The sequence below is a fragment of the Magnolia sinica genome, chromosome 4 (assembly GCF_029962835.1).
Source record: "Magnolia sinica isolate HGM2019 chromosome 4, MsV1, whole genome shotgun sequence".
NCBI classification, from domain to species: Eukaryota; Viridiplantae; Streptophyta; class Magnoliopsida; order Magnoliales; family Magnoliaceae; genus Magnolia; species Magnolia sinica.
The window spans coordinates 9,521,777-9,537,455 of NC_080576.1; the positions used below are offsets into that span (position 1 = coordinate 9,521,777).

General features: G+C 41.4%; 1 protein-coding gene across 1 annotated transcript in view; it reads right to left on the reverse strand.

The window, feature by feature from the left end:
• Positions 1-565: 565 nt before the first annotated feature.
• Positions 566-15,679, reverse strand: part of LOC131242383 (protein DETOXIFICATION 27-like) — a 64,261-nt gene continuing 49,147 nt past the window's right edge. The window contains exons 5-7 of the mRNA XM_058240975.1: positions 1,466-1,584; positions 1,267-1,353; positions 566-905 (exon numbers count right to left, since the gene is read on the reverse strand). Of these exons, the coding sequence (XP_058096958.1) occupies positions 816-905; positions 1,267-1,353; positions 1,466-1,584 (296 nt within the window). The 3' untranslated portion in view covers positions 566-815. The remainder of the gene's footprint in view (positions 906-1,266; positions 1,354-1,465; positions 1,585-15,679) is intronic.

Sequence of the window (15,679 nt, forward strand, 5' to 3'; positions counted from 1 at the left end):
GTGCGTGTCGGCGCTACCAAACCTCCGATTTTCCAAAGTATGATTTCATTGCGTTGTCTTTCCTGGGGACGCGGATTGCGTCCTACTCCGTCCCGGCAGGGTTCTGTGGGGCCCACCGTGATGTAAGTGATTTATCCATGCCGTTAATCGCTTTTATCAGACCATTTTAAATTATGATCCTAAATATGAGGCAGGTCCTCGGTTCCAGTGGACAACACCAAACGAAGCTGCAGTGATAATAACACCCACCGTTGAAACCTTTCTAAGGGCCACTGTGATGTTTTTTTACCATCCAACATATTAATAACGTCATGTAGACGTCAATGAAAAGAAAACACAAATATAAGCTTAATCCGAAACTTCTCCAACCCCCGAGAAGTTTTTAATGGTGGACGTTCAATCCTTAAGACTTGGACCTGCCTAAGTTTTTGGATCATACCTGAGAAAAACTATGAACGGCGTGAATAAAAACACTTACATTATGGTGGGCCCCACAGAGCCCTGCCCGGACGCATTACCGTACGGGTGGGGGTGAGACCCATTCCGCGTCCCTTTCTTCCACCTTCGGAATTTTGAAAGGTCTTCCACTGAGAAATGGAGGGTGTGCAAGTCTAGCTTTGACTTTAAGGAAGTGATTACATCAATTGGGACCACTTCCTTTCCATTTTATTATCGTATCGCAATTTGTTACACAAGCAAATGTAAAAAGAAGAAGAAAAAAAAAAGTGGGAATTAAAAAAATAAGATTTATTTTAGAAAATACGATCAGTATCTCAAGCAAGGATTAAAATTCAAATCTCTAGACTAATGAGGCTCTAAGGCACTGTGGAGTCTTCACTTGCGTCCGGCGCTTCTAACACATTGTGGACCCTATATTTATCAAGGCGAATCCTAGCCTTTTCAGCCTGCAAAACAAAATCTCAGCTGTTTAAATTGCTATCATAAAGCTATTAGAGAAGCGGACATCTCAACCATTGGACTCTTGGATGATATTTTTTTGTCTGGACCAAAGGGCAGTCCCACCATAAAGAAGGGACTCTTGGATGATCAGACCACATTAACCACCCTAGCAGTGACCTAAAAATGGATGGCAGGGAAGCAATGATCCATCATTGAAATGTAAAGGTCCACAATGGGATTACAACATGATCCATTTTTTTTGACGGATGACACTCAATTAATATGTATCCAACTCGATGAATGGTTTGGATGATGGACCATTATGCCACGACGAGAAAATTTTGAATGATAAATGAGATTATATACCTCCATATCCCAATCACACCGGATTGTGATGATGGCTAATATCAACGTTTGGATGAGAGTCCCCCCGATCATGCCACCCCATATACCCTGAAATATTCCATGTCGGAAAACTCAACATACACCAACGCTCTGTGTATAGTCTCGTAAAATCTACTTAGAATTCAAGCTTGGCAGGAAAAGAAAAAGTTTTCAAGCTCACCGCAACTCCGAAATTGAACAAGATTGCCAATAGAATACCCGCCGGAAGTCCGATGAAATAGTAGCATCCAATGTTTATGTATGCGACGTACGCTTGCCACCCGGAACCGACCGCAACACCTGATAAGAGGACATTGAATCTGAGGAAGTTGATCATTGGATTACTAGCAATGGGCCAGCTGGCCCATTTGGACTGGCACTGTGGTGGGATTTTTGATCCACTGGTTTAAACTTTTTTTTTTTTTCTTAAATACATCTGCACCAGGCCCGATCCTACGCCTTGGACGATTGTGACCTGAGGCCAGAATTTTAGATTAATCAATATGTGGGCTGGAGATTTCAAGCCTGATATGAAATGGGTTAGCCTCTGATCTGATCCAGGATCAACCCACTGTCGCTCCTGATCAGCATAGAATGGAAATGTGATGTAGAGTGGGTCGCGGACACTTTCATGTCCAAGATGGATCAGAGAAGGCCCGATCGGAGGCAGAAGTCATCAAAATTGTCTGAACCTTAAAACAGACATATCTCGCAAACCGGATTGAGTTACTCCGCGCACCATATATGATTTTGGGTAGGACGAGCTACTTTAGCCAACAAACCCAGCTATGCCGGGAATCCAATGCCAAATTTGCGAGATTCCATTGTATGGGTTGTAGACTTATTTATTTCATCTATCAATATCCAACACATTTATTTCAGCCTTTTAGAATTATTTATAGTTTATATTTTTCCTCCCGGATTCCAGAAGTCTCTAAGTCTCTGTGAGGAGTCTAGAGAAGCTTGTGGATTCAAAGTAGTTATCCCCTGTGGAAGATGGCGATCTACCTCATTCATCCATGTCAAAAAGATGGACTCGCCTGATAGAATAGGCTGCACGCTGTTAAGGAGAATGCTGAAGGCGAGCAAGATAGACAAATTGTCGACCGCTTTGAGAACTTCGACACTTGAGGTGAAGATGAGAGCGAACATATGATGGAAGCCTAGTATTAGAATAAAGAAGACGACTCCGATCAACGTCGATGTGACCACAGCGACAATCGTTGCAAACTTGGCTCCTTTCCCGTTCGCTGCTCCAAGTTCATTGGAAACCCTGATTCTATTTCATCACATGAAATGAGATTTCTTTAGCAGATTGAGGTCACATATGGCCTATTCATGATCGAGCCCGCATGGCTGCATATTTAGATTATCTTAACCATCCATCTGATGGGCTAAATCTGACTATACGTGGATCAGACCGAGAAATGTGGCCAGTGTGATATTTCTATGGTTATGCACTTGCAACAGTGCCCACATGATGGACCGTCGGGATCATCCATCCATGCACCCATGTGGGCCCATCATGGAAAATGTAGAGTAGATTATAGCCGGAGCTACTTACCCAGTAGCTGCGAATAATGAGAAAGGAATCATCAATTGCCATCCATTGATGTTCATGCTGCACAAAGGTAACAAGTATCAGACGGGGTCCATGATCTAGAAAAAGGTTCAATCAAGTGAATGTAAATGGTAAATGGCACAAACCAATAACTTGGTGTGCATTTGATCAATCCAAACCATACCATTATTAGGCCTATTCATGGATGGGACAATCATCAAAATATCTTCATCGAGTCGTTTCTAACCGTTCCACCTATAAATTTCTCATGACCATCTTAATCCCGGATGATTTTATCTATCTATATATATATATATATATATATATAGAGAGAGAGAGAGAGAGAGAGAGAGAGAGAGAGAGAGAGAGAGAGAGAGAGAGAGAGAGAGAGAGAGAGAGAGAGAGAGAGAGAGAGAGTCTGACCATATTGAAAGGGCATCCACTGCAATCTCTACATTCTTCATATTACCGGCCAGCAGGATCAACACTTTATAATACCAGTGCTCCAAGCTATCATTCGAAAAAAGAAAGGGGAATAAATCTTTCTTTTGATGAGAAGAGTGGGCTAGCTAAGCTTGAAGAGAGTGCTGATTAGGACCAGCAACATCTGATCACACAGCTCATCTGGTAGGCACAAAAATCTCATGCATCGGACAGTTGATTCTTGATATTTGACCCATGGCCTACAAAAGGACTGTTGGAAAAAGACAAGACCAGTGGTCCAACTTCAATTCAATGATGAATGGCCCATTAGTTAGATGGGAGATGATATGGTAGAGGAATGACTGACGTAGTGGGCCGATATGTCAATCAGGACGGTCCATTTAGTGGATCATATTATGGATGGCTTATTTATCATAAAAAAATATAGGAGGTCCTAGCCACCACTTTTCTTTATTTCTTTACAATTCTCGCTTTAAATTCGAGCGTTCAGATGGCTAGATCATCTGATCCGTGTGTAAGTTGAACCATTTACCATCCATATCAGGGCTTACTAGACTGACACATTGACCTGCCACGTGTAATGTGGAGGGATGGGTCTACCATATTCCTGTTCACCCAGCTCTACTATTTCATCTCCATTGCTATGAAAACGAGTTCCATGGACTGCAAAAAAAGGCTGGACCACCAGTAGAGCAGTTAATAGTCCAGACCTGGGCCGGGCTGAGGTATGTTGAAGGCTGAGATGGCCCTTGAAAGGAGAAAACAGACATGCTTGAGGCCCCTCCTCATGATCATTCATAGCCTCTGCCCAATTCCGGCCAGACCTGAGCCCCGGCCACTTACTTTTCTGCAGGATATGGGTTGTTCAGTAGATATGTTTATCATGCCAGTATTCAAGCCCAACCCAGCCTGAAGTTGGTCAGGCTCAAAAGCCCAACGGGCAAGCCCGACCCATTGACAGCTCGCCAGACCAAACTCAATAGGAGAAAGCCCACGTATTCGACACACGTCAATAACTAGCACAAGGTGGGATTTTGTATTTTGTGCTCTACCACATCATCACTATGGTTGACCATAATCAACCATGTAGAAGACATGATCATTCTAGAGAGAGAGAGAGGACCACATCATGACGCCGGAAGCGGCCGATAGCTTGAAAAACTCCCACAACCCAGAGAAGGCCTCCCAAGAGAATCCACCCCACGAGAGAGGACAGCCTCCACATGCCGTATACGTAAACAGCAGCGCCGCAATCAGCCAGAATGAGAAGCTTATCACCATCGCTGCCGCAAACAGTCCAAGATCGAGCTTATATACAAACAGCCAGCTTATGAACACGTGAACGACCATCGTAAATCCGCTCACCCATGCAATGACTGCATTTTTCATCTGGCATTGGAGGAATCTAGTTAGAGGTAGCTGGAAGACCAAGGCGATGTGCTGTGGGATGACCCAGATAGCAACGGCCCCCGTCATTGTCGCAATCTCGTCCGTCAGGCCTACCAGTTTTAGGATCGGCGTCGCGAAGATATAGGTGGGCAGCAAGAGAAGTCCCCAGAGGAGGAGAAGGATCCATGATCGTTGCAGGTAGATGCCCAACATGGAGTATCGACCAGCCCCGAATGCCTGGCCGCAGAGGGTCTCCAGTGCGCTTGCCATGCCTAGCTGATATGTTATTTCATCAATGAAGAATACACGAAATTAAACAGGAACACTGCACGAGATATACACTGCTTACATGCATGGAATATTACTTTTGAGTCATCCACATAGCAAGTTGCATATACTTATAGCATTTTGGAGGGTCCAATGATAGTCCCATTTTTGGGACTCTTGACTATTCTTTTTAACCGTTCGTTTACTTTCAGCCACTCTTATTTGCGGCACTGCTCCATCCACAATAGTACCCATGATCTGGACGGTCTGGATTTACGGCTATCGTATACAATGTTTGCTGTGGACGAGCACGTCCAGAAAAAAAAGAAAAAAAGAAAAAAAAGGGCTAATTGATCAGTATTTTCTTCTCCAATGCGTTTCTTTAAACTAGTGTATAAAACGAAACCGTTAAGTTGCGGGATGATTAGTTGATGTACGGCATAATAGGACCAAAAGAAGGTGAACCTTAAATTGATCATAACTTTTGACATGGGTATCTTCGTCACAGGATGCACAACCTATCCATCTTTACGGCTACCTGGCTACCTGAGGTAATTCTGATTTTTGTAATATTTTCTTTTTATATATATATACACTATTTTTTAAAAAATTTTTTTTACACATGCACACACACCCCCACGCACTCATGCTGTAGTGGGCTTTCACCACCTATGGATACTTGAACCCTTGACCGGGTGTTGAAACTCCCGGGAGTCTACCACCTGAGCAAGAGCAAGGATCCATATATATATATATAAAAACTTTTAATCATGATTAGATTCTTCTACTAAAAGATTATTTGGAATTTTTATTTTTAGAAATTAGGCTTTAGAGAAATTTTAATAGAATTATGATTTTTATTAGAGTTAGAATTTTGCTATTTTGGTTTAATTTTTATTTTCTTTATAAATGGTGTGACATGGAGACATAGACATTAGACAATTATTAATCAATTTATTTCGAATTTCTAGAAAATTATCTCTATTTCCTTATTTTCCTCTTGGATTCATGGTATCTCTGTGACGAGTCTAGAGAAGCTCCGTAGATTCAGAGTAGTTACCCCTCCAGAGGAAGACGGTGTTCGACCACAACACGTCCTTCCCTACGTCAGTTGGTATTAGAGCGAGTATTTTTCTTGGGATATATGGCTTTTAGCGACGGGTCGGGCAACAATCCCATGGACAGTGTTCCATGGAATAATCTTTTAACAGCTTTCGAAGCAGCATAACGAGAGAATCGACAAGTCATGTAATGGATGCAAGCTTTCATCGATCGCATCGCGGAGACCCTAGGGCAGCTCTGTATTCATGGTGGTAATCCACCTCCATTAGGTCTTGGAACTCGTAATCGCAGGACGGTGCCGGTAGTGAACCACAGGGTTACTCCTGAGGAGAGACAATCCAGCGACGAGGAGGTCGACAGCACGATCCTCCAATATCCCGGATAAGGCAATGATTGAGCAAATTGGATACATTGAGAATTTAGGATGAGGGTTGATCTTCCTAGCTTCAATGACCAACTTCATATCGAGGATTTCCTCGATTGGCTTCCTGAAGTTGAGCGATTCTTCGACTATAGAGATCCCTGAGTGAAGAAGGTTAAACTTGTGGCCTACAAGTTGAAGGGCGGAGCTTCTGCTTGGTGGGAGCAACTGCAATTCACACGGATGAGGCAGATAAAAGTACCAATCCACATGTGGTCGCGGGTGAAGCAGTTGTTGTGCATGCGATTCCTCCATCGAGATTACGATCAGGTATTATTCCAACAAAATCAAAATAATTGGTAGGATAGTCGATCAGTAAAGGGTTATGCAGAGAAATTCCATTATTTGTTGGCGAGAGATGACCTCGTTGAAACGGAGTCGCGATGGGTCACAAGATTCATTAGTGGTGGACATGTGGCCCCTATGGGAACGGAGAACCAACCAAAGACTTTCTAAAGTGGAGGGACAGTCTCTCATAACTGAACAATATTTTATTAAAAAAATCGAGGAAAAAGGAGATGTAGATGCATTGTTGAAAAGAAAAAATATGGACCCTATGAATGTCACACCCCAAACTCGGAAACCAAGCTCATAAAATTTTCGATCGCCGAATTTAGTGCCGCAACCTTTGTAGTATTTTATTCTCGGCTCCCAGTGCCCATATGCCAGATTTCGATCCTAAGATCCTACAAGGAGAATTTTCCAACGTACATTTAACTCATAATAAGCATAACTACAAGTTTACCCAAATCATAAAGGCAGCATCATCATCACATATCCACTAATAGAAACAATTGAATATAATGCTGAAAGAGAAATAATATATCGAATATCAAAGCTCCAGAAGACCATTGCATGCTCCAAGCTCAATGCTGCTGCGACCTAACATCACCTGTACACATCTATCATGCATAAGCTTATACAAAGCTTAGAGGGTGGTGTAAGTGTTTGTGTAAGATAAGTGCCAAGTATGCAATACAAATCTATAAATCATATAATGTCGAAAATACTAGCAAGTCCAGGAGTCCTACAATATCGGAGTATGCAATATCAGAATAATACTGAAACATGTCAGTAAGTCCATAAATACTATCAACCTTATTTAGGATATGCAATACAAAAGCATAGTAAACCAAATGCTATGTGCTAAGGATGCAATGCAATATGTGGTGCGAATGAAATGACTATGCTGGAATGTGAAGTCGGGATGATAGTACGTAGTATCGCAGGCTATTGGGGTCCATCAAAGGGACTTCTATCCAAACCAGTCACATACCTAAATTTAGATAGTCAGACTCAATGTGGTAAACTCCTGATCTCAGGTTGGTCGTGCACCCCAACCGAAATTCTGACCATTGCGAAGATACACATAATATTTAGTTGCGCACCACCAGCCCAAGTGGATGGTGAATGAATGAATGAATGAGTATGCAACTTCTGCTCAATAAGTCCACATGTCAGTATCGTACATTTCTAGGATCATCACCAGGGTTTATTAAACTCTACGCCAGCTTGTCGCTCCTATCCAAATGCACAACTAGGTAAGTGAAAGATGTCTCACTATCCGCCTGCCAATATTAGGCCCGGCTCGTCGATAGTGGACCAATTCCTCAAGCTGGTCAAACTCAACCTAAATATTGCCCCCTCACTCAGGCAGATAAGGTCACATCTCCTACCAACAGACCACGACACAGTGGGAGACGTGGCTTACTGGTATATGACTCTCATGCGCTCATATATATTCACTTAGTCTCAAAGTTAGGGCGTCTCCTGGCTACGAAGGTTTAAGAATTTTTACCCGGGGACATCTATGATGCCCGTATGCTAGAACTAAATATTTTTGGTATCCCATTTGGTCATCCACGACATGCATGTGGAGGCCACGACCCTGATGACACTAGGGCATACAGTGGTCATATCACAAAATGCAAGATGCATGAATTATACCATCCAGTCATGTAGCAATCCTGTGTGTACCGTATGCTCATGTGGGCAACTTCGTCTATCAGGGAGTCCCATAAATAACCTGCCCTATGGCATAGGCAATGGTTAACCACATCTCATAATAAACATGCAGATGATGCGTATGGGTATGTATCATGATGCTATGCTGTCACATACTCATAATCAGTATCAATAACTGGCATCGATAATCAACATCGATAATCGGCCTCGATGATTAGCATCGGTCTTGATAATTGGCACCGATAATCGAGACCTCGATAATCGGCACCGATGATCAGCATCGGTCTCAATAATCAGCATCGATGAGAATGGGCCTAATAAGGCATAAGGGAAGGTCACAATGTGGACATTTAACCATCATTGTCCATCAATGTGGACATTTAACCAACATTGCTCTCAAGGAGTGGCCCACATAGAGCCTAACATATAATAGGGCCCATGACCTCACTTAAGGGCCTAATATACATCACCATGGGCCCCACTCAAGGGCCTTAATGCACATCACAATGGGCGTCACATACATCACATCGGGCCTCATCATATGGGCCTCACATACATCAAATGGGCCGCAATACATAGGCCTAATACATATCACAATGGGCCTTATACAAGGACCTCATATACATCGCATTGGGTCACACTCATGGGCCTCATATAGATCACATTGGGCCTCATACTTGGGCCTTAAATACATCACAATGGGCCTCACTCATGGGCCTCAAATACATCACAATGGGCCGCATCACATGGCCCACATATACATGATGCGGCCCACATATACATCATATCGGGCCTCATCAAATGGCTATAAATACATCACATTGGGCTACATCCACAAGCCTTAAATACATCACATTAGGCCTCATATATGGGTTACAAATACATCACAATGGGCCTCACACGGGTCCAGTATACATCACAATGGGCCGCATCTCATGGGCTTCATGTCCGTCACAATGGGCCGCAACAATGGGCCTTATAAACATCAAAATGGGTCGCAACAATGGGCCACGCCAATGGGCCTCATATACATCAAGTGGGCCACATCAATGGGCCATAAATACATCACATGTAGACTTCACGAGTTGGATGGCACTGATAAAACATGCATATCACAGCGGCCCCAAGGATGGACGGTGTGGATGCAAAATACATATATTTAGGTGGGTAGCATAAGTGGACGGTATAAATGAGACACGCACAGCATGGTGGGCCTGGGACTTAAAATCAAGTCAATCTATGGCTTGTGTGGGACACACCATGCATAACAGTTGAGAGGTTTACCCTCCATTAAAGCATTCATAATAATTTGTTGGGCCCACCAAGCCGTGGTTCACAAATCCAACCCATCCATTATGTGTGGCCCACTTGGTTAAGGGATCAGGCTAAGTTTCAGATGCATTCAAATTTCAGGTGGGTCTCGGCAAGTACTTTTATATGCTTTGCATGCCTTCTCATGATTTTAGATGGTGTGGGCCACCTGAGTTCCGGATCTGCCTCATTTTTAGTCTCAAGCCATAAGACGAGCTCACCATTTGGATGGACAGTTTGGATGTAACACATACATCTGTGGTGGGTCCCACCTGATGGACAAATGGCGAGAATATTCACATACATCACGGCTAGCCCCACCATCCACGTGGACGGTGGGAATATACAACACATCATCCAAGTAGGGCACCACCCATCCAGCAAACAGATGGGCGGTGTGGCCATAGAACACATATATCAAGGTGGGTCCCACCCCATACATGTAGCACGTGTGGGTGGGTCCGACATCCTGCCCAAAACTGATAGACAGATTAGATGGAAAATACATCACAGTTGGCCCCTCTCATCACGGACAGTGCTTGCCTAGAATGCTTGCAGCAAGGTGGGTCCCATCCCAAACGTACAGTTTGTGTGGGGTGGGCCCCATACAATATTAAATGGATAGGCGGTTTGGATATAGCACACGCCTCATGATGGGGCCATCGAATTTTGCTTACGTCCATACAGAAGAAGCGAAGGTGCTGCTCGTCCACAATTGGACGGTCTGGATTTAACTCAGATGGACAGTCTGGATTTATCACATACCTCTTAATTCAGGCGCCCAACTTGTTAACGCTTGATACAAAAGCTATATATCTAGTGGGTTCCCATCCAGATGGACGGACGACATGGATGAAATCCATATCTCAAGTGGATCACGTTCAGATGGACGAACAGTGTGAATCGAATGCATACAGCATGTGGCTCACTACTGTAAATCAAGCTGATGTTTGTATTTTTCCTTCAGTCAGGCCTGTCCCAACGGACTGGCAGCAAACCTGCCTGTTGGATCGGCAGTAAGGTGGGCCTCACGTACGGACGACGTGGATCATGTGGGCCACACCCATCACAAGAGAGAGAGAGAGAGAGAGAGAGAGAGAGAGAGAGAGAGAGAGAGAGAGACGGTAAGATATAGGGACCCCGCCACTATGTGCCCCTCTTTACTTACAACACATACATGAAAATGGGTCCCATTACAAGTTGGCCTTATATCAAAATTCAAGATCTTATGCTACGATCATCCACCAATTCCGCTTCTTCTAGGTTTCATGGACTCCTTAGCTCCTAGGCTTCGATTTTGATGGAGGATGATGGAGATTGAAGGGTGAAGATGGGAGATTTGGGGGGGGAAAGTGGGGGCCACACCATAGCTTCTCCATGGGAAGCTTGGACTTCCTCTCCTTAGGAGTTGCTTGGGAGATGGACTTGAGAGAGAGAGAGAGAAGTGATGTAAGAGTGATGGATGATGGGTGATGGGTGGTATGGGTTATGTAAGAGAGAGTTGACTTGAGGAATGACTTAAGGAATGACTTGTGTACTTGGGGATAGGATGGGGTGATGGGTTGTACTTTGATTAATTGATGTGATGGGTTGTAGAAATTCTCTTGAAATTCGCAATACGCGGTATTTTTCTCGAAATAAACGCAGGCCCGCAACTCCTGGCTTGAGTATCACATCAGCGTGCAAGACATGGTATTGGAATCGTGTCGATGGCGCGGTCGCTAGGGTACAAGTTTCGAGTCGAGTCAATTCAGATCTTCGGGATGCGACTTAGGGTCACGCGCAAACGCTATTAACGTGTTGCAGGTTGCCGGAATTCGACTGGGGGGACTGCGGAAGCCTAAGGAACGGTACAGTATAGGATAAGGGCCTTACAATAAACATATTAGAGGATTTGAAACTAATGTTGCATGAGTTGAAGATGATTGTGCTCGATGAGTACTCCCTAATAAATTGCCTCTCATACTAGATATATAAAACTACATAGATCTTGTTTCAGGGGCAAGTCTGCCTAATTGCCCACATTATTAGAAAGAATGTGAAATCTTAGAGGCATAAGTGAAGGAACAGATACATAGTAGTCAAGTCAAGGAGAGAATGAGTACATGTATTGTGTCAGCTTAAGAGTCTAATGCAAAGTACAAGGAAAAGGTTGATAAGCATCGGTGTAATAAATTGTTTAAGTATCATGTGCGAATTCACTTGAATAATTCAAGGATGAGTCTTTTTTCCAAGTGAAGGGATCTGATGCAGGGCGTGGCACCGATACATTCTTATCATGGTTGGACCAAAAGAAGGTGGACAATAAATTGATCATAACTTTTGATCTGGGTATCGTTATAAGATGGACAACTTATCAATCTTTACTGTAGCGGGCCATTCGAGGTGAACCAACCTACAAAGTGGGTCGCATCTATCTGTTTTTCCAGAAAATGCTTGCTTTTAGCTCAGAAATGAAAAGTTAAGAAAAATTACTATATTTAGTAATTTTGATTTTTGTAATATTTTCTTATCTTTAAAGTTTTAGATTTTTTTTATATAGAAATAACTTTTAATCATGATAGGACTCTTCTAGTAAAAGTTTATTTGAAATTTTTACTTTTAAAAATTAGGCTTTAGAGGAGTTTTTAGAATTAGGATTTTTATTAGAGTTAATTTTGTTATTTTTAGTAATTATGAATTTTAGTTTAATTTTTTTTCTTTATAATGGTGTAACATGGAAACATACACATTAGATAACTATTAATCAATTTATTTTGAATTTCTAGAAAATTATCTCTATTTTCTTATTAATTTCCTTATAGATTCGAGGTATCTCTGTGAGGAGTTTAGAGAAGCTCTGAAGATTTGGAGTAGTTATCCCCCAGAGGAAGATGGTGCTCGACCTCAACATGTCCTTCCCTGTGTCATTAGGGCAGGCAACATGCCAAGCTTGGTAATTCATCAATAGCCTGAACACGGCCTAGATTTCTAGCAAGTGGGTAGTCCTCGGGCCAAGTTTGTGGCTGAAGCCTTTCCTCTATAAGGTCGTTTGCCTGGTCCATTGCCACCCCTATTTCTTATTATTTTTAAGTGATGCTAATGCTTTTACCTTTTTCATTATTTGCACCTTTTTGGAAGGGGTTTTGATAGCAAAAAATATTTTTAGAAACAGGATTTTATTGAAAAGTGATAACAAAAACTTACCTCCATTATTTCATTTTTCAGCTAAAGATTTTCTCCACATAATGATGATGGATGGTCCAAACCAATGATGGGATCTTAGCTAATATAATCAATATGGACCATCAATTTTCTTGATTAATGATTAGGATGGTTAGGATCAACCAACTAAAGCATATTTTAGAGAGATAGGCCTTCAAAGGTTATCCACAGATAATGGAACATGCCAAATTCTAGGATTGGAAGATTTAATGTACTAAAGTTAAGCTTTCTTAGTTGATCATTGTATCATTAAAACTATATTTGTAAGCATCAAATGGAGGGGCCATGGTTGTCCTATGTTGGGGCATTGTTAATTTGACCCAAAGGAGTTCGTCGTCTGGTTGGAGCCAAACGGAGTGAGGTGGATAGTATTAACAATATAGAATCAGATGATCCATATTGCCACAAAGGTGTTGGATTGTTTAGGCCCTATGTCGTTGATATTCAGCCAGCCTCATATTGTGAAGATTTCTCGCGTGTTATGATCTTGGCCCAAAGGAAGGGGTCGTAATGATGCACTAGGTTTTCACATCATAATTTGATGATTAGGCTTGTCATCCTGGATAATCTATCGACTGTCCCATTGAGTAAATAAAGTTTAGTGCAATAAAGTTTCCTTTCTTGATGCTTAAAGTTTAATGAAAAATTCTTCTTATGTGAGTTGTTGCACATTTGTTGTAGTCATGAATATTGGATCAATTCTCTCCTAAATTAAAGGCCTCCCCAACCTTAATGGTGTACTAACTTCTCAAAATGGAAAGAAACATTAGAAATTACTCTTGGATGTATGGAATTAGACTTAGCCCTTATCGAGGATCAACCTTCAAAACCAACCGAATCTAGTCCTACCTGTGATGTCGTCAAATATAATAGGTGGGAATGGATTAATAAGATAAGTATAAAGAGCATTAGACATTCTATTCCTAAGTCTTTTCGTGGGGTATACTTGAAAAGGAGAATGTGAAAGAAGTCATCGAAGAAATCAAAAAAAGATTTATTAAATCTGCTGAGGCAAAGGCTATAACGATTCTCTCTGAACTCGTGCCTTTGAAATACAATGTTGATGGAATTAGGTAGCATATCATAAATATGGCCGACCTCACTGCTAAGTTAAGAGCAATCTAGTTGAACATTGAAGAAGACCTAGTAGTCTACTTAGTATCAATTTCTCTTCCTTACAGCTTTAACACTTTTTAGGACAATTATAATACTTAGAAAGAAAAATTAATATTGACTGAGTTTATATCACACTGTATGCATGAGAAGAGACTTAAATAGGAGCAACCAGAGAGTGCTCATCTTGTGCACTCCTCTCATGGAAATAATTTGAAGAAAAGAAAAAGAGGTTCTAGGAATAAGACTAAGGGAAAAGAGAAAGCTGAATCTGAAGGTGTATAATCGAAGGACCAAGACTAAGTAGTCGGACCCTTCTACCTTTGCGATCAGGAGGATCACTTAAAAAGCAATGTCATGGGTATAAAGCTTGGCTTGAGAAGAATATGAACAAAAGTAAAGATAAATTCTTGTCTTAATAGATACACGTTTGCCATAATGTTGATAAATTCTGAGCCATTAGCTCACATCTTGTATCTCGTGCAGTAACACCTAAAGAGCCAAGACCTAGTGATGCAGAGCTCTATGTTAATCAATGGGTGGCTTTCCAGTAGGAGAATCAAGGCTGAAGATTTTATATTTCATTTAAATACATGAATTTGTTTGCATTTGAATTTTTGGAACCCTTGCATTTATTTATTTTTTTAGTTTGAAATAAAACAATGCATTTAGTTTTCTTTTAAATTCAAATGTGGGATTAAGGCTTTGATATTCTAATTATGCTTAGAACGTGAATGTGAATGATATCAACCTTGTTTATAGACAAAAATAGAAGTGATGATTATAAATAGGTTTAATTCCTGAAAGTTATATGCACAAAGGTTTCTGGCCCAGACAGGTAGTGTTCTCACTTTAAGGTGGATGTACTTATAACAACATTCGGGACATTGATTTAGGAATCCATGACAAGAGTTTGACTTTGAAATGAGAGGAAACATCTGTCTCAAATTTCAAAGAATCTTGATATATGCAACATGAGATTCTATCTTAAAACCATATATGCCCTCTAATCTTTGGTTAGTGAAGGAACAATGAAAGTCAGTCTCAAGTTTTTGACAGTTTAAAGGCCTGCACTTGACCTTACAAACACCTTAGGATTCATAAATAAGTAAATGTGATAAAGATAATATGGGTATTCAGCTCAGGAACAGTAATACTAGTCAGGTGGAACTGATTAGATGAATAGGTTGATTTACATTGAATGCCTCATTAGTGGGGGGCACAGTTTTAGGTTTTTGTTTCATTACATGAGTGTTGTAACTCGATAAGGTGCAATGCGAGCACTTACGACATCATGCATTAGAACAAAATTTTAACGTCTATTGCAAAGGCAGGTGTTAGATGTTGCAGTGTTGCAGTCATCTTAATTAAGATATGGACAAAAGAGCATACACTAAGGTTTCTTGAAAGAAAGATGATTTATAATCGTCAAGTGTTTGTAAACCCCAACTGGTATTTTTTTTTTTGAACAATCCTAACCCTTTTTTATTTTTATTTTTATTTATTTTTATTTATTTTTAAACGAAGAGGATCTTTACAGAGAGCAAAGGCTGGGCACCACAAAAGGCCGGGCCTCACCACTAAGCCACATTCGGGTGGCCACAACAAAACTAGACAGGCCGCCTATCATATAGAGGAAACAACACTGGAAAAAAAAG